This window comes from Gallus gallus, chromosome 1 (genome assembly GCF_016699485.2).
Source record: "Gallus gallus isolate bGalGal1 chromosome 1, bGalGal1.mat.broiler.GRCg7b, whole genome shotgun sequence".
Taxonomy (NCBI): Eukaryota; Metazoa; Chordata; class Aves; order Galliformes; family Phasianidae; genus Gallus; species Gallus gallus.
The window spans coordinates 182,335,541-182,360,019 of record NC_052532.1 but is presented as its reverse complement, the minus strand read 5'-3'; the positions used below and the strand labels follow the sequence as shown (position 1 = coordinate 182,360,019).

The 24,479-nt window shown below is 37.7% G+C and overlaps 2 protein-coding genes across 2 annotated transcripts; both read right to left on the bottom strand.

Moving 5' to 3' along the window:
- Nucleotides 1-306: 306 nt before the first annotated feature.
- Nucleotides 307-8,161, bottom strand: MMP27 (matrix metallopeptidase 1). The gene is made up of 10 exons (NM_205000.2): nucleotides 7,895-8,161; nucleotides 7,317-7,555; nucleotides 6,566-6,714; nucleotides 6,058-6,186; nucleotides 4,114-4,275; nucleotides 3,823-3,946; nucleotides 2,982-3,112; nucleotides 2,594-2,753; nucleotides 1,119-1,222; nucleotides 307-796 (listed from the first exon to the last, which is right to left on the bottom strand). The coding sequence occupies exons 1-10, from the start codon at nucleotides 7,994-7,996 to the stop codon at nucleotides 696-698; spliced, it is 1,401 nt and encodes a 466-aa protein (NP_990331.2). The 5' UTR covers nucleotides 7,997-8,161; the 3' UTR covers nucleotides 307-695.
- Nucleotides 8,162-12,556: 4,395 nt separating this feature from the next.
- MMP1 (matrix metallopeptidase 1) lies at nucleotides 12,557-19,080 on the bottom strand. Its single transcript, XM_417176.7, has 10 exons — nucleotides 18,929-19,080; nucleotides 17,694-17,938; nucleotides 17,259-17,407; nucleotides 17,044-17,169; nucleotides 16,294-16,455; nucleotides 15,798-15,915; nucleotides 14,957-15,090; nucleotides 14,129-14,288; nucleotides 13,125-13,225; nucleotides 12,557-12,904 (listed from the first exon to the last, which is right to left on the bottom strand). The coding sequence occupies exons 1-10, from the start codon at nucleotides 19,031-19,033 to the stop codon at nucleotides 12,804-12,806; spliced, it is 1,401 nt and encodes a 466-aa protein (XP_417176.1). The 5' UTR covers nucleotides 19,034-19,080; the 3' UTR covers nucleotides 12,557-12,803.
- Nucleotides 19,081-24,479: the final 5,399 nt, after the last annotated feature.

The window sequence follows — 24,479 nt, the reverse complement described above, 5'->3', positions numbered from 1 at the left end:
GATTTGTGAAGGATATCTTTTGTAGGCTTACAAAGGTTTGTAAATTGATCCTAAGTGGCTGCTGATGAAATAACTGTTATGCTAGAAAGACAGATTGGGGTGAGTAAATGTATTTGTACACTGTGGCAGGGAGATGGCTTTGGTAGCAACAATACTGATTTGGTGTGAAAGGTGCAAAGATGCCATAGCCAAAGAGGTACAGGACAATATAGCAGGAGATGAGGCAGCCGAATAAATGAGTAACAAAATGCCTGGCTCTTGAAGATGTCTGGGGAGAAAAGAAGGAAAATACAAATATTCTGTGTTGGAAGAATATTTTACAACTTTAATAGTCCTATTAATATGCAGTATTTCACTCTCCCTTAGAAAGACAAAATGCCTTCAACTTACGAAGCCAAAAATGCATCAAACTTAAAATGATTTATTACCAAAATATTTGACCCCTCTGTCCCATATAATAAAATGTTAAATTATGTTGGACATTTTGCACGTAATCAGGGTAAAAAATATATATATATATTTTCTTTTCTTGACCTTTAGAGATACAATTAGAGCTGGCATGCTGGTGCTTTAAAATAGTAGACACATACGAAAACTAGTCCAGCTATTTATTCTGTATAACAGTGTATAAATGAACAACTGTAGAGAAATCTATAATGACTTTCATTTGCTGTGTATAAGAAAGATTAATGGTATTAACAGTTAAACCAGCTGTTACTCTTTATTTCGCTGATAACTCTTTTAGCAGTAGGGTCAAACTTCAGCTGCCTTGATCCATGGAAGAAGTAGAATAATCCTAGGAATAACAAAGTAAATCATTACATTATGCAAACAAGAAGTAGTTTCATTATCACAAACTGGGGAACACCATCTTTGTGCACAGAGGAGAGCATCTGTTCAGTTCTCTTTTTTGCAAAATTCAGAAATATGGCATCTATAATAACTCCTGAACTTATACTCCTTACAAGTAAACTGATTTTAAAATTCTAATTAATTAATTAATGATTTTAATTAAAAGCTCATTTCACAGAACCACAGAATCACAGGGGGTAGAAGGGATCTCAAGAGATCGTTGAGTTCAACCCCACTGCTAAAACAGGTACCCAAATTTCCAGTACCTTTATGTTGGAAAACAGCATCAATCCTCTGGCTAATTCCTGGAAAGTCATTGACTGTCCTCCTAGGGTAACCCTTCTCCATGGACTGGGTGCTTTCATCATACCTACATCATATAAATGGAGACATAGGATTTTACAGAATTTAGACATCAGTTCTGTAAAGGATGAAGCAGCCTTTGAATGCTATTCACTGTCTCTATAGTAGTTGCACAAATTACATGAATTTTAAATTGCTCTTGGACTCAGATATAATAATTTACATAGTTCTTTATCAGCAGACAGATTTAGATGGAAGACAGAAAAATGAAGCTGTTCCTAATCAAGCCAGGGCAATTTTTATAAGATAAGACTGAATTTGAGAGCTGAAAGGAGGAACCAAGATTCCTGAAGATTTGAGGAAACAAATTTGAGGAATTTGGGGGAAAAAAAAAATCTAAGCAAGCAAGCCTTTGTTTTACTTCTCCTTGGATACAAGAAATAATTGTCACAGGGTCTTGAGACTCAGAGAATGAGTGTTACTAGGTAAGAAATCTGTGCTGTTGCGGTTTTCTTATGTTCTTATCTTGTGACCAAGGCAGTAAAATAGCAGTGCAAGATATTGTAAACATTCTTTCCCAAACTATCAAAAACAAAGGACAGGAAACCACATGCAGACAAAAATCCAGCTGATACAGTATGTCTCACCAAGGAGCACCACAATTAATCATAACAAAATAAATTTCACCCATGTATGCTCCTGGTTGCCTGAAGAAGCCTTTGCAGCAGTTGCCCTTGCACAAAGGAGGAACCTGACAGCTTCTCAAAGCTGACTTCGCTTCTATTTGCCTGGTGTTCAAGAAATGGCAGTCACCCTTACAGATAGTGAATAGGATTTCACAGAATCACAGAATGGCCTGTGTTGGAAGGGACCTCAAGGACCATGAATCTCCAACCCCCTCACCACAGGCAGGGCCACCAACTTCCACATTTAAAACTAGATTTGAAAGAAGTGTCTTGTAAATCTAATGCTAATCAGTCAAACAAAGGGAAATGAACTGTCATTTGTATCTTTCTAAAAGAGGTAGAGTAATCTAGGACTTTTCAGAACTGAAATCAGAGAAATTCTGCACAGGCCATCCCAGGCAGCCTTCCACTGAAGTAGGTTACCTCTTGATTCTTTATTTTCTAGAGATAATGTTGTCTATTTTGTTTGTAAAAACAGACTGCATGTTGGATTTTTTTCAGCTTCCAGGTATAACACATCAAAATGATTCTATGATCTTGGGTGCCTGTTTCAGCACACTATTACGCTCTCAAAAGTGGAAGCTTTATTCTTTTCCCTGCAGGAGTCAAACACATTCTTTATGTCTTTGTGTTACCTGGTTATAGAGTTATCTACGGGTCTAATTTCTCTTTCATCGTAGAGATTATCTTAATGGTGTAATTATATTGGAATCAATCATAAGAAAGTATAAGGATTTGTCTATTTTTCTTACCTCCAGTACTTGTCACCTACAAAGAAGTCTGTCTTCCCTGTATTTTTGTTACAAACAGCTGCATCGATTTTCTTAACACCTTTAGGGAAGCCTAGCGTGTTGATGTTCTTTGGATAACCAAGTAGCACCTTATATCCGCTGACGACCCAGAAATTATTGCCTATTAAAAGAAATAATTCTAAACTTCTACTCTAGATTTTGAGAAACTAAATGGAAAAAAAAAAATAGAATCCCTCAGTGTACATTGTAGGAAAACTTGATGAAACCCCCCCAATGTCCCTTTTTTAAGCTGATAAGGTTTTCAAATTCAAGCATAGTTACCATTGTCCCTCCTACTTTCCCTCAAAATTAAAGGTAAGAAAAATTTAAAGAAAATCCCATACTTCACCTTTGAAAAACAGGATCTGATCTTTCATGTTCTCATACGCAGCTTGAATACCAGATGGCAGAAATGGCCAGAAGGCAGAAATTAATTCAAGTTCAACTTCTGAGTTATCAGGATAGACTCGCCACAAGTGTCTGATTTAAATATGAGACAGGTTTAGTAGTAAATAATAAACCACAGATGTTTCTATATATGCGCAAGAATGTGAACAATATTGTGACTTACAAGTTCTTTCATGTCAGTGGCACTACCTGGCTTGATGCGTCAGAACGGAAAACTCCCTTGTTTGGGATACAAGGCTTTTTTTGGTTCTGATTTATTTCTGGAATTACCCTTCTCATTGGTATTGGTTCATTTATGATATCACCTACAAGCAGCTGACAAATGCACGTTGATGTTGCATTGTATAATGTGAGAGGCATGGAGTCCCAGATGAGCTGGGTTTTTTTGTGTGCCCAGATACAAGACTTGCATAGGTAGCTGGAAGAGATAGTGGTCAAACTATATTGTAGAACATACTCATCTCTTGGGAAATGGTTGCAGCAATTATTCATTTCACTGCTTGGTGTAACTGTCTGTACATTTGGGAGGAAATCTATTAGGATCGAGATGTTTTCTGACACAAACAAGTAGACTACTTTGTCAGAGGATCCTGCAAAAAGATTAACATAATTCCTATCTGCTCACAGTCTTTGTTTCAATATACTATTATTTCTGAATTCTATCCATTTGTTTCATTGTAAATCCCATAATAGTCATGCTATCCACCTAGGCATTCAGTCTTTCTAGAAAACAAACATGAAAACATAAACTCCACAGACACAAAAGTCACATCAATTCTAACCTTCCCTTTAGAAATATGACTTCTCGTCGAAGTGTAGTTACGGCATCGAAAGATATCTGGGGGCCACAGGTGTTAGGTGATGTAGGGACGGTTGGCCTTTTACCTGGGGTTTTTGTTGCAGAACCTAGAGAGATGTTTTAGAAAGCACAAGATTTGTAGAAACATTAAGCTTTTCAAATATAAATGAATGTTTGATATTATGTGAATACAATGAGAATTTTAGGTTGAAAATTTGTGAAAGAAATGCTTAGTTCTTTTTTTTTTTTTTTTTAGGAAGTGGATCTTACTTACCATAAATAGACTGAATGCCACTTATGTCATCTGGAGAGAGAGGAAATTCACTGGGGCTGATATATGCGTAATTGGGGAACATCAAGGCCCTCTGGTCGTTAGAATGGGAGAGACCCAGAGCATGGCCAACCTCATGAGCAGCAACCAGGAACAAATTGAATCCTTTAAAAATGGACAGAGAGATTGGTCTAATTTTGAACTGCAAATCACTAATACATTCTGAACACAACATGGCTATTGCTAGAATGATTTTCACATCAAAATTCACTAGGGTATGCTTATACATGCACATGTACCTATACATATATGTGTGCATATACACATACATTTTATAAATAGGTAGGTTTCACTCTTCCACCATTCAAAGGGAGCAACTCTTGGCTCTCTTTCCGGCTGTTCTTTCTATTAGCTGTGGAAAGTATGTGTGTGGCATGAATGGATGTCTGGAGATGAGTGTGGGTGCAGCCCTGAGGAGTGTCCTGGCACAGTTTCCCAGCTGAGCTTGAGCAGATTAGATCATGAGTCAGGTCAAACTGATGGCACTCCAGGGAAAAGAAGAGGGTGCACTCTGTGCTCAGCTGAGATAGCAAAGTGTCAATGTGTGCCACTCTCCTATGGCTAGCTTTGTTTGTGGGTAACAAAGGTCATGAACAGACAAAGAAAAATATAGTTTTACCTGAATGATTTACCTTTCTATCTAAGAGTTTTAAGCATATAGCTTCTTTATAGCCTTGCCAAATAAAATACCTTTAAAAAGTTATGCTTATACATGCTTATTGCCAGTGAAATATTAACACAGTAAGCAGATAAGAACGGGACTTCCTTCAACGTGCATTTAATTATTTGCATTTCTTCAAGTAATACACCTATCTGAATTTGGGAAGATCAATCATCTGCCTTGCTGCCTGGGAGCCAGCAACATAACAGTGGAGATCACAAGCCTGTGGCAGAGCAGAGGACTGGTCATCGATTGCCCAAGACAGGCAGGCTGAAGCCAATATTTCCATTTCTCAAAAAGACAAAGCCTCAAGTTTCCACACACATTTCCCGTCCTTCCTTCTCATGAGCTTTCCAAGCTGGCCAACAAGTTCTGTAGCACGTCACAGCTGGAGCCATGCTATTGAGGAATAGCAGCAAAACTGAGGCCGACTCATTTGTTTCCAATATAGGGTAAACAATGCATTTTGTCCATGTGACAAGCCCAGGCACTATGCCTCAGCAATTTTCTGCCACAGTGAGCCCATATCTCTCCTTGTGCAGTGCTCTTGCAACACCTTCCTGTTTGTTAGTTCCTTGCATTTCCTGCAGCGTGACCTCAAGTCTATTGCAGTTCTCCTCTGCTGTTTCCCATCCCCAAAATCAGATGAGAGAAGAGTGTAAAATAAAAGAGGGCAATGTACTGACAGGTCAGTCAGAGGCAGCAGGTGCTGTATAGTCTGCTGGGCGCAGAACAGGCATGTTGCAAGTGGAAGGTTGAACACCCGGTGTTCCTCTTTTTTCATGCCTGGTGGCACATTAGTAGTCATTTCCCCACTCTGTACCTCAGCCCATGAGTGGTCCAAACAGTATGTTCTGATCCCCAGCTGTGGCAGGAAGCTGAAATTGCTGGGAGAACACTTACACACATCAGCCCATCCTAGATTGAATACAAATAAAGCTACGACAAACTATTGAGGGACCAAATAAATGTTATTGCTGAGGACTGGCAGTGTGTGGTAATGCAGACCTGGAGCCAGTATGTGCATTAGGAGGTGAAACAGAGTCAGCTTTCAGCATGGACTGTGGTAATATGGTCAAGAGTAGATCAGGCTGGTTTTCACATCAGCAGCATGTAACATCCTCAAACTGCTAGTGCTCTGCTTTGTCTCAGTTTATCCTTTGCCTAATAAAATCAGAAAGCAATTTACCATTTGCATAACATTTCAGAAACCTTTTGTTACCCACCATCTGAGCCCATGGTCCAATCTTCGTCCTCATCAAAGTGAACATCACCACCAAAACCACTGCCAGGTGGGAAGGCATGAGCGAGGACACCAAGGGGGCCATCAAAATAGCGAGGGCAATGTCCATGAGCTAAGTAGAGTCATAGAATGGTGGAATCATTAAGGTTGGAAAAGACCCCTAAGATCATCCAGTCCAAGCATCAACCCACCCCCACCATACCCACTAAACCATGTCTCCCAGTGCCACATCTCCACGTTTCTTCAACACCTCCAGTGACAATGACTCCACCACCTCCCTGGGCAGCTCATTCCAATGCCTTACCACTATTTCTGAGAAGATATTTTCCCTTAAAACCAACCTGAACCTCTCCTGAAGAAACTTAAGGCCATTAACTCTTGTTCTATGATACTGTTCTATAATATGATATTGAAATAACTTTGAGTTTATCTCATGACTTCAGGAAAATTTTTAAATTAGTCTTACCATTGGTTTTTAGTCAGTGTATTACCTTTTGTCCCAAAAGCAACCATTATATCTGCTATTCCCTCTTGGATGCGAGTGAAAATCAGTGGGGTGACAGTACTCCACACTTTAAATGCCTTCTGGATTGCTTTATCCACATCTTCTTTGCTCAAATCTGGTGTGTAGTTCACAATTCTACAGTTACGAGGGTTCAAGCAATAATACTTAGTGCTTGCATAAAGAAATTCTCTAACATTGTTAAGATGATAAACAGAGCTGCATAAGAAGCAATTTAGACTGTAACCCAATGGCTCCCCAAACTCATCTTGAACTGAATGAGTTTAAGGTATCTGATGACTGTCCAGTGTGTCTTTTTCAGAAAAATAACTGTGTACATGGCAACAGTTTTTCTCCAAATGGACTTTATCCAGGGATTGGTCTCTTGAGCTTAAAGAAAATGTTTTCTTTGGGTTTTGGTGACTATGCTGTCGGTCACAGCAAATTTTGAAGATAGGGGGTTTGTGTTGGGTGCAACTGATATTCCTGTTTGGCTCACAAAATACATATTAGGGATGACACATAACAGGTAGAATTGTAGTTGACTCATAAAATGTAAAATACCCAGCTTGACTCTCAGAGATTGCTCTCAGGGATATGCTCAGCTAACAGCTGGAGAAAGAAAAATATTTTTGTCTTCCCAGCTGGAAACTGTTGCTATGGAAGTTATATTTAAATATAACGAAAGTGGATACCCATAGAACCACAATTTAAGCACAGAAAATTAATTATGGAATTACCTGTATGTCAGATTGTTCTTTTTCCATCCAGGCAGAGTAACACCATAGAGACCTACATCAGGAACACCACACCTAGGTTTCTTCATCATTTCTAATGTCTCGGTGTCTGGTTTTCCTGTCACTTTCAAACCAAAGAATCTTTGCATTTTCTGGAGTTTCTCAGCTGTAAATTCAGCATTTGCTTTCCATCCACGCTGATTTGAGTCTGTCTCAATGGTATAGAATTTACTTAAGTAATCCTAATGAAAAAACAAAGCAAACGCATTTCATGTTTTTATCCATTTCTTAAATAAATACCTTAGGACTGATGTTGTTTGTGTATTGTTCTAGCAGAATCATCTGCCTTTGATTTCAGAGCAAAACAGATGTTTTCCTGAGGAACATAGCTAAACAGAAACAGGACTCGTTTACTTGACATTTCAAATTTTTACTGATTATACTATTTAAATAATGTTTCGACCACAGAGTTCTATATAAAAGCATTATGTCAGAAAGACAACAAACGGTTGCACAGATAGAACATGCAGATTAAATCAAAGAGGACAGGCTATAGACTCAGATACAGGCAATAAAATTACCTCTACAAGCTTTGTATCTTCTTTGTTGTCTTTCTCGGGGTGGGCAGGAAGAGAATTAGAAACAGCCGCATACGTTAAGAGAAGCAGCAAAACATTCTTCATTCTTACACTCCTTTCCATCCTCATACGAGAGCGGTCTGCTTTCTGCCTAGGGTGCATCGTTTCTCAGACTGCAGTTGTACGATTATAGAGTGAATTGTAGAGTCAGCTGTAAACTGACTCAGAATTTGCCATGCTCTGATTACATCCAGACATCCTCTAACACTCTGCCGGCTGACACAGTAACAGTTTATTAAAGCCATCCGATTTCACAGACATCTGAAGTCAGTTAGTGTTTGAATACTTCTAAGTTGCCTGGCTGCCATTTTGAATCTGACACTCAATTTTAGATATTTTATACAGAATTTTAGAGAAGTTGAGCAATTTCGAGCTGATACAATGGTGGACAATGGCTGTCCCAGTCCAGCTGTGTGAAATGGGGCCTCCACATGTAGAGGGACTCTTATCCACTCTCAGTCTGGAGAACAGAAGTCATACACCAGATATGAATTCCATCCTAAAAATTAAAATTTTGGGATAAATTACTGTCATGCAGAGGTACAAAATTTTCTTTTTGAATTATGTGAGAATGGCTGTTTTGGAAATTGGAGGAAAAGTTCAACTCATTAACCATCTCTCCCCTGCAACTCTTTAAAAAGGCTGTATCTTTAATTTAAAGTGGTAAAATCCAGGATGTACATATGCAAAATTTCTTTCCCCATAAATCCAGCACACAATGTGAATGATCTTGTACTTTTCTTCCTTCTTTCCTTCCTTCTTTCCTTCGTTAATTTGTTCCTTCCTTCCTTCCTATTCATCTATCAACCATCTATTTATCTTTCTATCCATGCATCAGTCATCTATTTATCAATTAATCCATCTGTCTATTTATCTATCTTTCTTTTCATTAAGAAAGGCTACTTCAGTTTAACCACAGTAACCGCAGGGGATATGATTATTTCCTGTCTTAAGTAATTCAGAATAAAGGAAGTTTCAAGTCACACAAACTGTGACAAATTATAGGATTTCATCCTGCGCTGGCCAAGCACCTTCCTCTTTTGCCAATAGTAATGGGAGTTGAAGGTGTTCAGCACCTCCGAGGAGCTCTGACAGTATGCGCTCAACATTTACGAAAGAGCTGTCAGAAATACCCTCATGTTGGACTGTGGCTTTTAAAGGAAATCCTGGTTTCCATGTTTTTGTTTTATTGCTGTCACTTGCAGCCAACTTTTCTCCAACTGAAGGCGTTAATGACAAATTTTCTATCCCAAATTTCACAATGCATCCTTGTTTGTTAAACTTTCTTGTTAATGGTATTTCTCAGTTATAATAACAAAAAACTTCACCTCCCTTAATTTGTCATTACAGTCATTTTCTTGTGATAAGGTAAGAGACCCAAAGGACCTGCATACACGTCAGTTCTCTTACTGAGGTACAAACTAGGGCAACACATTTTCTGAGATGGGGAGTGTGACTGAACTGATACAAGAAATGACATGAGCATTTATCCAGAAACAGAGAGTGTCTTTTTTGAGCTCTGCTTTCATTTTACAACTGAAATGTTTGGTTGTCTCAATAGTTTTAAACCTAGAAAGCATTGCCCTCTGAGTATATACATAGCGTAGTTTACAAAACACAAAACCCTGTTCAGTGGTTTTTGCAGCATGCATAATTCTCAATGATATGCAAGGATCTTTTTCAAAAAAGTGTTTTGTCTGATTTGAATATAATTTTGTAAAAAATCAAGGCAATGCTGCGAGGAGTTTTGATATGAACTGGGAGAAGCTGGTATCCTTTTTTCCTGCTGCTGTTGGCCATCAATTCTCCACAGCTCTTTGCTGTATAGCAGTGGAAGGACACAGTGCATGAAAGCAGCGAGGTTAAGACTAGTTGCACCTAACTTTATACATTTATTAGTTGATAATTTGTGAGTAGAAAATGGAGAAATATGTCTCTCTGCAAAGTAACTCAACCAGCTATCTTATGATAGGATGAACTGTCTCAGTAGGTACCCTCTCATTGTCTTTACTGAGCATAAAGAAGATTAAACAACTGATTTAGAATATATTTCTAGTTTCAGCTAACAGCTCAAGCTGTGTTACTTTTTGCTTAGAAGAGACTTGTGTGCCAGCTGATGGAGTCCTACATTACTCAAAGCTAGTGTAAGGTTTTTGCTACTTGACCGCTTGCACAACACAGCAGCCAATTTCCACTGCTCATGGGAGGGAGGCCTAAATGGAGTTTCCCACAGACGATGTTTCACAAATATGTCTGTAGTGAGCCTTGAGGCCTGAGAAAAGAAGTAGCTGTAGAGCAGCTGCTGGTTGCGGTTTCCTTCTTTAGCACTGGTTAGAGTTAAAGGATGCTGATCTACCTCGTGACTTCCTTTGTAGTCTTAGAATAGGTTTTATCCAAATTGCTGTAAGGTGACCGAAGTTTGTACTCAGGAAGTCACTGTCTTTCCTCACCACATCAGCAGTACCAAGTGACACTACAAAGAGCTATAGCAATCTTCACTACTTCTGCAGCACGGTCATCTTAGCATGATACCATCAGGGATTCAGCTCACCGAACTGCTCACTCTATTGGTGTCTATCTGTGAGTTAACTGTCTAGGCTTGCGTGATATCAACAGAAAACTAACCAGTATGGTCAAATGGTATTTATTCTGACCATGTAGGATGTAAACTTAGGATAATCCGTACAGCTCTCAGGATATCACCAAATGTCTTGACAAAAACCTCCTTGGACTACCATAAGAGCCTATGCCTGAGATCACATGAAAACTCTTAGGCTGCAATTCAGCTGCCTAAACAGGGTCATAAATTATCTTTTCTCTCTTTCTTTCCTTTAAAACATAACCACCTCCTTACCCTTTGTCTCACATTTAACATTTTCTCTTCTCCATAAGTACCACTAATTTTTATTTCTAGAGGGGTATTAGTCATTCTGCTGTAACTCTGAGGATCTGTTCACATCTGAAGGGAATATATAACCCAATTTTCTATTTTTTTAGTTTAATCTTGGTCTAGAAAGAAGATATCTTTCCCTCTAATCTTCTGCTGATATGCCTGGAGACAATGTCTATTAAAGCAACATAATCAATTTAGATTTATGTATTTCTCAAACAGTTGTTGGATTAATTGTTCAATAGCGCTAGCTTATCATAGAATCATAGAATCATAGAATTGCTAAGGTTGGAAAAGACCCACAGGATCATCCAGTCCAACCATTCACCCTTCACCAATGGTTCTCGCTAAACCATGTCCCTCAACACAACATCCAAATGTTCCTTGAACACCCCCAGGTTCGGTGACCACATCACCTCTCTGGGCAGCCCATTCCAGTGCCTGACCACCCTCTCAGAGAAGTAGTATTTCCTAACGTCCAGCCTGAATCTTCCCTGGCGCAGCTTGAAGCCATTCCCTTTAGTCCTATCACTAGTCACCCGAGAGAAGAGGCTGACCCCCAGCTCACACATAGCTTACACAAGAAAAATATTAAAAAGGATTGCCACTGATGTTTTGAATTAAATAACTGGTATCTGAATGACTCTGTGAGAACAAGATTCATATAAATGAACTTAATTAAAGTTTTTTATTTACTGTAATTTAATTACTTTTTTTTTTATATATGATATACCTTATAAAACCTAGTCTCCATTTTCAGTTATACAGTTTCTTATCTTTAAACACTATTTAGACTAATTTTTACTCTTGAATTTAATGGGGGTGAGAATTACTAAGCCTGTTCTTTATTAACGAAGGATGTAATTTAACAGACTTCCAATACAGACAGATAAGAAATGAAAAAATTTATGAGGTTATATGATCTTTTCTCAGAATCCTTTTATTTCTATTGCAGTAACCTAGAATCTTCCTCTGAAGGTTTTGGGTTATTGCATTGCATAATGCAGATGAAGTATGAGAAAATGAGCTTTGTTATGGCCATATGGCTTCTAATGTTATCAGCTGAGCTACAAAAAGAAAGTGAATAAACCATCAAAGACCATTTTAAATAAGGATATTTGAAGAAAACTGTGGTAAAGCTGGATGCTAAGCTGTATTTTTAATGAATTTCTTGTTTGGCCAAGGCGTATAATTTTTAAAGTGAGCTTCATCCTTTATTCCAGTGAAATTAGGATTTAGTAGCTACTGAAATAGTAATCACTTGACAAAGCCATGAATGAGGAGGTTTATCCACCCTTTGTATAATATGACTTATCAGATCAGGGTAGAGGTTTCAGCAATCTCCTGTACAATATTACATTTTTCAGTTTTAAATTTGGTTGTTAAATCTAAAGGCATGAGGGGAAAAAAAGCCTGTGTTTGCAATGAGCTGTGCTCTGGAGGAAAGACTCAGAGTGGAAGGTGAGGAAGAAAAGAGAGAGCAAAAAGTGGAAGTGGGATTTATGGACTGACGTTCATGAGTCCCAGCTGTCCTAATTACCCATAATATTTTCACCAGAGGTTGTGTGGGGCAATGGAGCTCAGAGCCTGCTAGTTGCTCCTCCGCCTGGCTTGGGAAAAATATTTGCCTTTTCATACCAGAGTACATTTTTTAGTGTTGAAACTAGAGTTTGCTCTTGAACATTAGCACAAATAAGGAAGCAAGGACAAAAAGATATGACAACCACAATTTATTAGGAATATTTAATGCAGCAGGTAAAAGTGTAATAAGTTATATGACAAACACATTTGTATTACAGTTAATAATTATTAAAACTATTCTTCTGTGGAATCTAGGCAGGAATCCATTTTGAACTGTTAGTCATGAAATGCTGAAAAATTCAGCACATAAAAAATATACATATAAAATATACACTTAAAAATATGCAGTGTGCATGTGGAAAAGAAAAACAATCATTGCCATTAACAATTAAACCAGCTAATGCTCTTCATATGACTGACAATCCGTTTGGCACGAGGATCAAACTGGAACTGAGTTGTTTTGTGGAAGAAGTAGACATAGCCTGGAAACAAAATTAAATCCAATTATACTTCATAGATGACTTCTTTTTAGTATTCTGGGGGAAAGAATCAGCAAAAACACTCCATGCATACTTGCTATTTTTCATTTCCATCTCAGCTGTTTTGTTTCAATGCTAATAACAGGTTTTTGAAAATAAATGATTCTATCTATAGAAGGCCAGATATTCAAATAAACTCAGTTTAAAGATATTTTTTACATACCATCTTTCTGGAAAGCAGCATCAACTCTGCCAATTTTTCCAAAGTCATGGATTATTTTCCTGGGATAGCCATGATCCATGGATTTTTTGTTTTCATCATATCTGAGCACACAATAAAGTCATAATTACCACTTGTAGTGAAGCAGATAATATTTTAAAACTCCAAAGCAAACTCATATGTGTATGCTACTCTGCTCTTAGAGTGAAGTCTCATAAGGATAAACTAAAGCAGATTTTGATTTTTTCCTGTTATGTTGTAAGGTTCCGATGAGTGTTTGAAAACCCCTCCTTCGGGGATGTTTGTAACAAAGCTCTCAAGGATCCTGGGAATGAAGCCCAGGAACATACTAATGATTCTCAGGCTAAGCTAGCACCTTGGCCATCACTGCATCTAAAATGTGTTTCTATGTCTAGTCGCTGGATATCCAGTTTAGTCTAAAATCGCAGCATATGGAGGGCAATAGAAAAACTGAAGCACAGACCTGAAACGTACTTGTATTACTGTCAATCACATACTTCTTAATCAAAATTACTCTCTGAAATTTATCATGAGCTACACTTAAGTTACAAATAATGTTAACTGTACAACTGTTGACAATCCACAGCTTGATTGTTCAAAGGAAAATTCAGTTACAACACTTTTAATTAACAGTTTATTTTGCTTGAAATGTGACTGAAAAGTGTACACTATCATAACATTGCACAAAAAAGCAATGCTATTGTGAATAAAAAGTGAATAATTTTGCTATAAAATAGCTGTTTTAATAGACAGATATTTCATCTGGTAGCAAGTAATTATGCTACTACAGAAATGTAATGAGTGGCAAACAAAGCTTTAGAAATATTGACATTTCGTTGCAAATGCTTTAGCTCTTTAAACTTTCAGACAAACCTGCTTGAATCTCCAGGGTATACTTGAACATCATAGCTTAATTTATATTAATTATATCAATTTTCAGAGACAAGTCAAAATATTCTTTCTGATAGATTAATATTAAATCTTACCTCCAGTATCTGTCAGCTACAAAGAAATATGTTTTTCCTGTGGTCTCATCATTGTAAGCTGCATTAACTCTTTTAACAGTCTTTGGGAATCCCAAACGATAGATTGGCTTGGGATAGCCACGTACAATGTCATATCCTCTGATAACCCAGTATTTATCCTCTGAAAGACATAAGCATGTTTCATTTGGTTTTGCTATTAAAAAATATTTAATTGTATTTTAGATGGGAAGCACCTAAATTGGCTTTTGTGATATAATTTCTAAAAAACAGATTTTGAAATTTCTTTCCATATTTTTTCTTTTACTAGTCTAATAAATAATTCTTCTGCTCTGTTTTAAACTAGATTTCAGACTTTTTTGGTAAGAGACCAATTAGAGACTATTAGACCATCTTGTAACAATATATTCCAAGCTAATAGTGAGAAGAGTAACAGTGATGTACAAATTCCTCTATTTTCCAGTTGAATTACTTGTTAGAATTGAGCAAAAATCCTTCTGCATAAGTGAAATGCTGTTATCTGAAGAGAACTAGATCTGAAGAAGGGAAGCTATTTTCATGTCTTCTTTTTCAGAGCACTAAATAAAGCAGAGCGGGAAGGTTTTTTAGGATTATGACCTCTGGAGATCTCTTCCAGAATTATAGCTCTATCAGACACAGGTTCAATAATTCGCAGCTTTGTAAGAGATCCTGTTTCACTGACTTTTATTAAAGAACCACTTTAGCCTCTGAAATTGCAAAAGTTTTTGCAAAAAATAAAAAAATTAAAAAAATTGCAAAGGTTATGGGAGGAACTGATCAGAAAAAGTAAAGAATTTCATATGCCATTACCTTTAAAGAGTAAAACTTCATCCCTTTCAATGTTCTCATAAGCAGCTTGAATTCCTGATGGCAAATTTGGCCAAAACAGTGAGATAAAATTGAGCTCTGTCTCTGACCTCTCAGGATGTTTGCGCAGCATGTATCTGGTTTGAACAAAATTTATAGATTAAAATAGTTCCACTCTTCACAGATGTCAGACAATGATTATAGCTCCTGGAGTGTAACAGGAGAGAGACAAGTACCTCCACTTAGTGATATATTCTGTCTAATGTCAAAACCCAGAAGGTTCTGGGTATGTATCCCTCTCCAATGAATGCAAAGGAAGTCTAGAGTGGCTGCAATCTGAACTTCAGCACCTCTGTACTGAAAATCAGACAAGATAAATCTAAGTCCTTCTATTTCTCTGTAGGGCAGGAAGGCTGATTGTTGGCATCAGTGAACACCTAATATGTTTTTCTACGTACTAGTACTTTCAGTCGTGGCTTTGCTCTTGTATGGGTGTGCAGCAGAAGGCTTACACTGTGGGACACATGAGCACATCGTCAAGGAATATATGAACACTGTTGCTTTGCTATTAGTTGAATCTAGTTCAGAGCCAAGTCTAGCACAGCAATGGCCACAATGGCATAATAGTTAGAAAAAAAGACTTTTTTGATCTCCTTCACTGCTCTTGTCAATTATGACTCTTGATATTAATGAGTTAAGAACTCTCTCTTGGGTAAATAGGTACATAATGGTTTTATACTCTTTGTACTACATTTCAAAATGATAGTTTTCCCTCATGGATTACTGATTTTTTTAAAGCTACTGGATACTTTTAAGAGATGATGTATGTTCTTATTGGTATTACCTGCCCTTAAAGAATATCATTTCTCCACGCAAAGTGGTAATGGCATCAAATGTCAAGTTAGGGTCACAAACTTGTGGAGTTGTGGGCCCTGTAGGCTGCACAGCATCATCAGACTGTCCTAAAGGAAGGAAAATAAAATAAAAATCTTTCAGTTTGTATTTAGGGAAATATAGAATAAAGACAGTGTTCAGAAGGTGTCCATGTCAAGGATCTTCTTTAAAGAAAATGAAAGGGCATATCATTGTAAACTGGATGTCTGCCATAAAACCAAAACTTTTAACATTGTTAAAGGAGTTGAGTTCATCTTTTCCAATATTTTTTTCCAGAGCAGGTCTTCAGCTGAATGTAGCCTCCTGGTTTTTCCTTATTCTGTTATCTATTGTTTAGAACACTTAGACTTTTCATGTAGGTGAAATAAAAATATTTTAAATATATTCTTATCATTGTTAGCCAGCCTCCAAATAGAAATATTAAACAAAAAATATTTATTTCTTACCATATATGGCCTGAATGCCATCAATGTCATCCTGAGGAAGAAGGAATTCTTTGGGGTCTGTGTAGGCATAGTTTGGATACATCAGTGCTCCAGGATCATTTGAATGGGACAGACCCAGTGAATGGCCAAGCTCATGGGCAACAACAATGAACAAGTTGTAGCCTATGTGATAGAAATCATAGGAAACAGATAAAATCTGTTTTGGTATTTACCACAGCATTTACCACAGTATTTATAATGGAAAAGAGTTTTATGCTTTACTTACCAAAATGTGCTACAGCTACAAGACAGGCTATAAGTAATTCTACCCACATTATAACTCAAAAAATTTTGTAGCAGAAGATCTATATAAGTGTTTGAAGAATGTTGGACATTCTAATTAAGGTCTCTTTATCCTTTCTCCAGTATCCTTGTATATTAAACACAATCCCCATTTCTCCTGCTATTGCATAAACTGCTCAGGATCAGAAATCATTCCAATGATTTTGAAAGTTCAGTGATTCAACAGAACAATATTTCACAACATGAGTTTTGGTGGTATTTGAATTCACTAGTTTGAAACACTGAAGTGCTAGGTGAAGAAAGATTCCTACCAATAAATCACTGGCAAAAAATAAAAAAATAAATTAAAAGCACAAGCTCTGTCACTCTTACTCACTTTTGATCTGCAATTAGTCTCATGAGCTAACTACCACATGAGAAAAATTGTACAAGTAAAACTGTGTAAATGGATTCAATCTCAGCCTTTACCTCTTCCATCTTTTGTCCAGGTTTCCTCCTCATCAAGATGCACATCTCCACCAAGACCTTCCCCTGGCTGAAAAGCATGAGCCAGCAGCCCATTAGGGCCATCAAAAGGAGAGTTGTCATTGTGATCTAAAATGAAGAGTAAAAAATAATTTAGAATCCCAAGTTATTTCTATGATTTCAAATGTGCATTCAATATGTAAAGATATCAATTTTACCTCTATAAGCAAATGAGATCATTATATCTGCAATTTTGTCCTCAGTCTTTTGAAATGTCAATGGTGTCACACTGCTCCAGACTTTCAGAGCTTTTTGGATTGCTTCATCTACATCAGTTTGTCTCATCTTTGTGGTGTAATTCACAATCCTTCAATGGAAAAATAATGCATTACATAATGCTAAAAATACAAAGTTTCAATTGAAAAATATTCATCTGTACAAAAGTAATATATATTAAGCATGTCTTTCATAAGTACAAATCAATAATGACTTAGCTTTAGATAATGCCTTCTAGAGTGTCTGTTTCCTTCTAGAAATCAGTTAATCATTCTGGACGTTAATCATTCTGAATAGGTTATAATATACTTTACTTCAGGCCCCCTAAACTGAAATGCTAGATTTACATCTATTTGAACCAGATTAGGAAATGTTACCTGTATGTCAGATTATTTTTCTTCCATTTTGGATTCCCTGGTGTGAAGACATATTGCTCTACATCAGGAACACCACACCTGGGTTTATTCATCATCTCCAAAGTGTCACGGTCAGGTTTCCCAGTCACTTGTAGTCCAAAAAATTCCTGCATCTCCTTGAGCTTTTCAGCAAGGTGATTTTTACCCCCCTGCCTTAGATGAGGCCGATGATCTTTTTGAAGATTGTAGAAATTCTGTAGATAAGTCTGAACCAGAATTTTTAAAAAGAAGAGTATTATGATATATCAGTATTGTCTTCAGTCACATTTGCATTTCCTAAGTTATCTTGAACTGTTCTATCATGAAGCCTTGCATCTATCAAGGGCTAGAGCTGCCTATTTTTTCCAAGAATCAGTGTGAAAAGGTAGATATGATTTCACAGTTACCTAAATTTCTTTTTTCACTGATTGACTATATGGAGAATGTGTTTAAAATCTAATATTTTTTAATTAATAATTATTTCCACATTTATTTATTATAACCTGTTATTTTAGTGGCAGAGCTTTTAAGGAAGCTTATAACTTCACACGTCTCATTCAAGGAAATAGAAACTGGCTGTGAAGCTCCAGACACAGGACTCCTGTCAGTGAAGTTAGAGTTAGCTCAGTGAATAGAGCTAGAGAGTCAGCACTTGGCAAATCATGTCACTTATTTTTAGCTATGAAATATGACTTGAGAAAACCAGATATTCCTATTAAATTTCAACAACATTTTCTCCAATAGTTAGTGATATATCTATATAATTGTTGCATTTCTTGAAGATTCAAAAAAAAAAATATTCCGTAAAAGATTAATTCAGACAAATATTGAAATACATACATGATTCAAATGAGTTTCTTTGCCTATGTCACTGAGGCTGATAATGTCACAGTTTTCAAAGCACGTTCTGAAATATAGCTTGTTCCTGATTTTGACTAATTCTGCACAGCCGTGCAGCCTTGCGACTAGAACTTATGCTTCTGTATTATTTTTAACATCTTACTGACAATATCAAAGTGAAGTTATGCAATTTTAGATAACATGTAGGTAAGTAATTTCAAGAAAATTCTTACAAACATTTCAGAATAGGAAAAGCTTTCTTGAAGCCTTTGCAAAATGAAACACCTTTGTTTTCAAGTCATATTCTTTGAAAATAATTCTGGTTATCTCTCAGACTACTTTATGTTTCATTTAGAAATGCAGTAGAAAATATTTACCTCCACAAGATTTATATTTTTTCCTTCATCTTCTTTTTCAGGAGCCACAGGGAAAGCAGAGGAGACTGCAGCATACAACAGCAGGAGAAGAGAAAGGACCTTCATTCTTGTCAAAGGTTCTCTGCTTCAGCTACACTGCGAAGTCCTGACCTATTGAACACGTTTCTCAGCTCTGTTTATATAGCTAAATTGTAAATCAGTGACAGTCTGACTCATGCTGCATAATATCCTCTGATTAGTAAAAATGATGCATAGCTGTTTCATCATTAGGGAGTGATGAAATGCGTTTAACTAATGTTACCATACTTTTTTTTTCTTTCTTTCTTTTTCTTTCTTTTTTTTTTTTTTTTTTCAATGAGCCTTCTGTTTTGGGTGGTTTCATATTGCTTTTAATAAATAAGGAAATGCTTTTCAGATAAAAGGTGGAATTACATTTCATACATATACAGCATATATGAAATACACATATGGAATTTGTGGGGCAAGTTCTTGATTAACTGGAGCAATAATATGAAATAACAGTAACATAATAGTGCATTGTACTATAATTAGTAACAACATATGTTCCCTTATAATAAATAATAAAATACATTTAGTCAAAATAAGTATCAATAACATATAAAAGAAAATGCAAACTGATCTGGGAATAATTAGCATCAAAAATCCAGGAGAGTTGCCATGAGATAATTAGCAGTTCTGTCTGAAACAATCTTGTGCTGCTAGCAAAACTGAGAGCTAGAATGCTTCAACAGTTTTTGACTGATATTACAAAAAATCAACCAGGTTACTGGAACACATAAGGTATGTTTCCATATATATGATAAATAGAATAATGTTTATACTCTTGCCAAGAGAAGTGCAATGGGGTGTTTGGATCCATGCACAGAGATGTGCTTTGATTCGGACACGAAACCCAAAAGGAACATCTGTGTATCTTGAAAATAAAGATTGAAAAATATTCTGTAACACTGTGTTCCCTGTTCCATCAAGGGGAGATAAATGTTGTTAAATAAATGAAGAGCTGCTCGTGAAAGACAGGCTATGAATATTTTCCAAGACTCTACAGTGGTCTTAAACAAGAGTAATCATATGTACACACAGGGTTTGGGATTTAGCTAACTGAGTATTTGTGCAACTTCAGGTCTTCTAGGAAATCCCACCTGACCTCCAGCTACCCTGCAAGGATGTATGTCTCTATACTTCCCAATTTATGGCAGCAAGCCTAAGGTGTGCATCTCACGTATGGCCAAATTAACGATGCTCAGATGTAGGGTCAACTTTGCTTTGATGCACAGATATCTCTATATGTAATGTAGAATGACCTTCCTTTTTGAAAATTGATTCTAGGGAATGATTCTACTGATCATATGGTACAGATTTTAAGATCAAAAGAAGGTGACTGTATTGGCTAAGTTTCTGTTGAGATAAGAGGATTTTACATATCTGGGGTATGTGGGCACCTATGGTGTAGACCCCTAATTTCAAGAAAGCATTTCTAACTGCTAGGACATCAGTACCAGTACAAGTACCAGAGTAGATAGCCTGAAGGGGCTGCAAGCTTGCTAACTCTGGAAGTTGTCAGGCTGAATTTGGTGTTGCTCTCCTTGCCAGAGACACGCTGTGGAAACCTCTGTAGGTTTCTCTCAATACGGTTCTTTTGTGTGTGATTCAATGTCATAAAAGGGAAAAATAAAAGCTGGGTGAGATGGAAAAAGGCAAATGTGTACCAGTCTCCTTTATTTCTGATACTTCAGCAGGGTTTGATCTGAAAAGATATAATGCAGGGTGAAAACTTTATTGTTCTAGAATCACTGAATCATGGAATATCCCAAACTGGAAGAGACTCACAAGGATCATTGAGTTCAACTCCAAAGAAGATGGAAACTGAGGAAGTATTTAAATTTATTTCTCAAGTAACAAGGCAATATAACTACTATATAATTCTACTATCACTGTAGTGCAGCATTCCCCACCACACTGAAGTTTAGCAAAGCAGATACTACTCCTGGAAAAGTGCATTTCTTTATACTTTTTAATGTTCATCATATTTCTTGTATGAAGTTATTGAATAAAAATAATACCGGACATTTCAAAGCAATAATACAGTGTTGGTCATTGAAATAACTAAGAAGATGATTCTGGAAAACAGCTTTTACAGATTTAAAGAGATTCAATCTCATGGCTCATTAAACTTCACTATTGATGTTGGATACATCTGCAAAGTCTGAACAACTCAGATGATCCTGGGATTCATGAAATGCTCCTTAAGTCCTCTCATTCTGTTTCTAAATTAGTGTTTCTCCCTGTAAATATTTTTTCTTCATGTATTTCTGTAGACTTATTTAAATTTAGGTCTTGAGTTAATACCCCCATTTCTTCCTTCTTTTCTTTCTTCTTTTTTTTTCCCTAAGGAGTAGATCACTCCTTATTTCTCTATTCTTTTTTCTTTTCTTTTCTTTTCTGAAGGCATAATAGGCATATTTAAACACATACAAGCAAAGAAGACATGCAGATTAATTGGAAGGATCCAGGGGCTGCAATGGGAATGTTAGGAAATCACAAGCTACAGATTGTACTGGAAGATTCTGCTGCCATGCACAGTTCTGCAAAAGGTCTTTTGCCAAATTTTAACGTGACCAGAGGATACTGAGTCAGGCAGAGGGTGGGAAGGGACATCTGGCTATCTTCCTGGAAACTTTAAATAAATTACTTTTTAGGACAGCCAATGACAGGATTAGACAGTTTTGGATTCCAGCACTAGCTGTGGGAGCTACTTATGCGCTCACAGAGTCATCAAGTGAAAATCTTAAACAACATCAGGAAGAGGAAGCAGAAGCAGTGTCTTCCTTCTGTCTTGGGAATTTCCATCATGTCGGGCCACAAAGTCATGTCCCATTTCACCATCTGCATTGGCATCCCACTGCGTGTCCTTTGGCACATATGCCTCAAATGGGGTTAGGACAGCTTTCTGTCATCTGCTCTTCCCATCACACAGCAGTTGCCATACTTACTATCCATTCCAAGGAAACTTGAAAGTGCCAATATGATTTTACTGTGTTCTAACTGGTGTCTACACAGTCCCTCAACTTGCTTGCAGGCTCATTTGCGTTAGATTGTGATGGCTAAGGCTCATGGAATCAATGAATATCCCAAGTTGGAAAGGGACCCATGAGGATCATTGAGTTCAACCCCTGGCTCCACACAGGGACACCCAATAAACAAACCATGTGTCTCCGAGTGCTGTCCAAACACTCCCTGAACTCCGGCACTCGGGGCCGTGCCCACTGCCCTGGGCAGGCTGTTCTATGCCCATGGCCCTCTGGTGCAGACCCTTTCCCTCACCCCCAGCTGCCCCTCCCCTGACGCAGCTCCATGCCGTTCCCTCGGACCCTGTCGCTGTCACACAGAGCAGAGCTCAATTCTGCCCCTCCGCTCCCTGTAAGGAGCTACAGCCACCATCCGGCCTCCCCTCAGCCTGCTCTGCTCTGGGCCAAACAAATCCAATGACTTCATCAGCTTCTCATATGTCTTTCCCTCTAGATCCTTCACCATCTTTCTATCCCTTCCTTGGATGCACTTGAATAGTTTCATGAGCAAGGGTGGGACCAGAGGCTGTAGATCTGTGTGTCCATGGTCAGAGTGTCTGAGCCTAGCTTACTGGTGCGTTCACATTTGTGTGTGTACATGTATGTTTATATGTATGTGGATGTGTATGCACCCTCTGGGAATGCACACTGAGCACCTCTACTGGCTGGACATGGGGGATGGTGCTGCACTAGCCTCACCTCTGTCAAGGTACTGGATTTGGCATCTCCTAACTCACAGACTCTGCCTGAAGTGTGCCTGATGTCTCTATATAACCAATGGAGAGAAAGAAACCTAGCACTTACCTCCCTCCAACTGTTGTTCAGAGACAGCCCTTGCCCAGACAACAAGCATCCATACTATACTCAGGTTACCTTGAATCACCCACCAGGTGCAGGACCCATCTGCTCAGCACAGATAAACCTAAATGTGATGCCTAAGAAAGGGAGGAGCAATGCTGTTGCGAATAAGGGGCCATTGTTTTCAGGGGGAGTTTCCATTCTTCCCCCAGGCAGTACAGCCTTATGACTCTCTGTATTAGCAATAACCATACTTAATATTCATGCATTTCTTTCTTGACAAAACTGCATTTTTTTTTTGCTTGTCATGAGTCAAGAGACCCCTAAGTATCCCTTTTCTAGGCACTCTACTCACCGTTCCTTGTTCATCAATTCTACATAGGAGTACAAGCATTGCACAGGCCTATCTAGCATATTGATCTAGGTTTATCCACTTCTCAGCACTGACTGAAAATGATCTTTAGGCAGAGGTATAAAAGGACAAGTATTTCCCCAGAAGAGTTTTTGAGCCTCCAACAGTTTTTTGTCTCAGTGATTTCCACTAAACTTGTGTATAACTTACCTATAGCTTGTATGTGATTCTTCAGGATAGTGTCCTCTTCCCCCAATTATATATGAAACATTTTAAAATCCTCTAATGGCTTTAATTCTTCTCTTGCTAAGGTGAAACTTCAGTGCTCATCACTGACTAAATAATAAAAAAATAAACTCAGTGTGAATCATAGTTGGGTTTCCCCAAATCAAAGTCCCTCACTACAGAATTACTGTGGAAAAGGGAACTTTGATTGGTAGTTCCATATTTTTAACATTGCAAAAACGAAATAATTCATAGTTTGCAGTTCAAAGAATTGTTTGTTAATGTTATTTGCCACATTTATACTTGCGATTTTTTTCTCATTAACAGGTGGCACTAGAAAGTACAGCCATTATTCTTCCAGGAAGTACTTTTTTGTCCTTTCTGAGCTGTTATGCATATCCTAATCTCTCCATATTTTTCCAGTATACTTGGAGGGAACAAAATCAGAATCTTTTCACAAGACCAGAATGTTATTCTGAAACAAGTTCTTTTCCTTGGAGGATGTCGCTTTTTCTGGGAAAACTGAAATGTCAGGGATATAAATCACATCACTGCGTAGCACAATACATCTGGTTGCCAGATATTTTCCTCAAGTTAGCAAATTAATTAGGAGTTTTCTCTTAGTGAGCCATGTACATTTTCATACTGATATGAGAAAGCCGAAGGCAACCCTCCAACTCAGATGTTCTGCAGTTTGCACAACCTTGTGATTTACAATCAACCAACATTGTACATGCTCCAAGAGTGTGATCAGTCATGCCATTTACAAACCAGTATGTTGGACTAGTCAGTGGCAGGAGCACAAGTGTATAGTTCAAACTGCACTGAAGTCCAAAGGCCACTGAGATAGCGCTCAGGATGTTGGGTCCTGAATCAGCTCTAATTATTCCATTGTAGAAGCACAATGCAATGTGATGGCTCACAGACTGGGGTAGTGCCTCAGTTACACCTTAGTGACTTGCACAAGTCTCTCAGACAGGGCATCATCACTGGAATCAATAGCACTTTAAGGAGAAGGGAAGGAGTGCCACTTTTAGTGCCAAGTACCTGTTTCCTGAACACAATGGAAATCTAATCAGATTCTCCCTCC

Coding starts and splice junctions, on each gene's coding strand:
- MMP27 (NM_205000.2), bottom strand. CDS start 7,996: ATGAAGAATGTTTTGCTGCTTCTCTTAACGTATGCGGCTGTTTCTAAT. Junction 6,187..6,565: donor GGTTGCTTTTGGGACAAAAG/GTAATACACTGA, acceptor GACTCTACTTAG/CTCATGGACATTGCCCTCGC. Junction 1,223..2,593: donor GTAGGTGACAAGTACTGGAG/GTAAGAAAAATA, acceptor TATATGATGTAG/GTATGATGAAAGCACCCAGT.
- MMP1 (XM_417176.7), bottom strand. CDS start 19,033: ATGAAGGTCCTTTCTCTTCTCCTGCTGTTGTATGCTGCAGTCTCCTCT. Junction 17,939..18,928: donor AAAATATAAATCTTGTGGAG/GTAAATATTTTC, acceptor ATTCTGGTTCAG/ACTTATCTACAGAATTTCTA. Junction 15,091..15,797: donor ATGATATTCTTTAAGGGCAG/GTAATACCAATA, acceptor TGTTCAAACCAG/ATACATGCTGCGCAAACATC.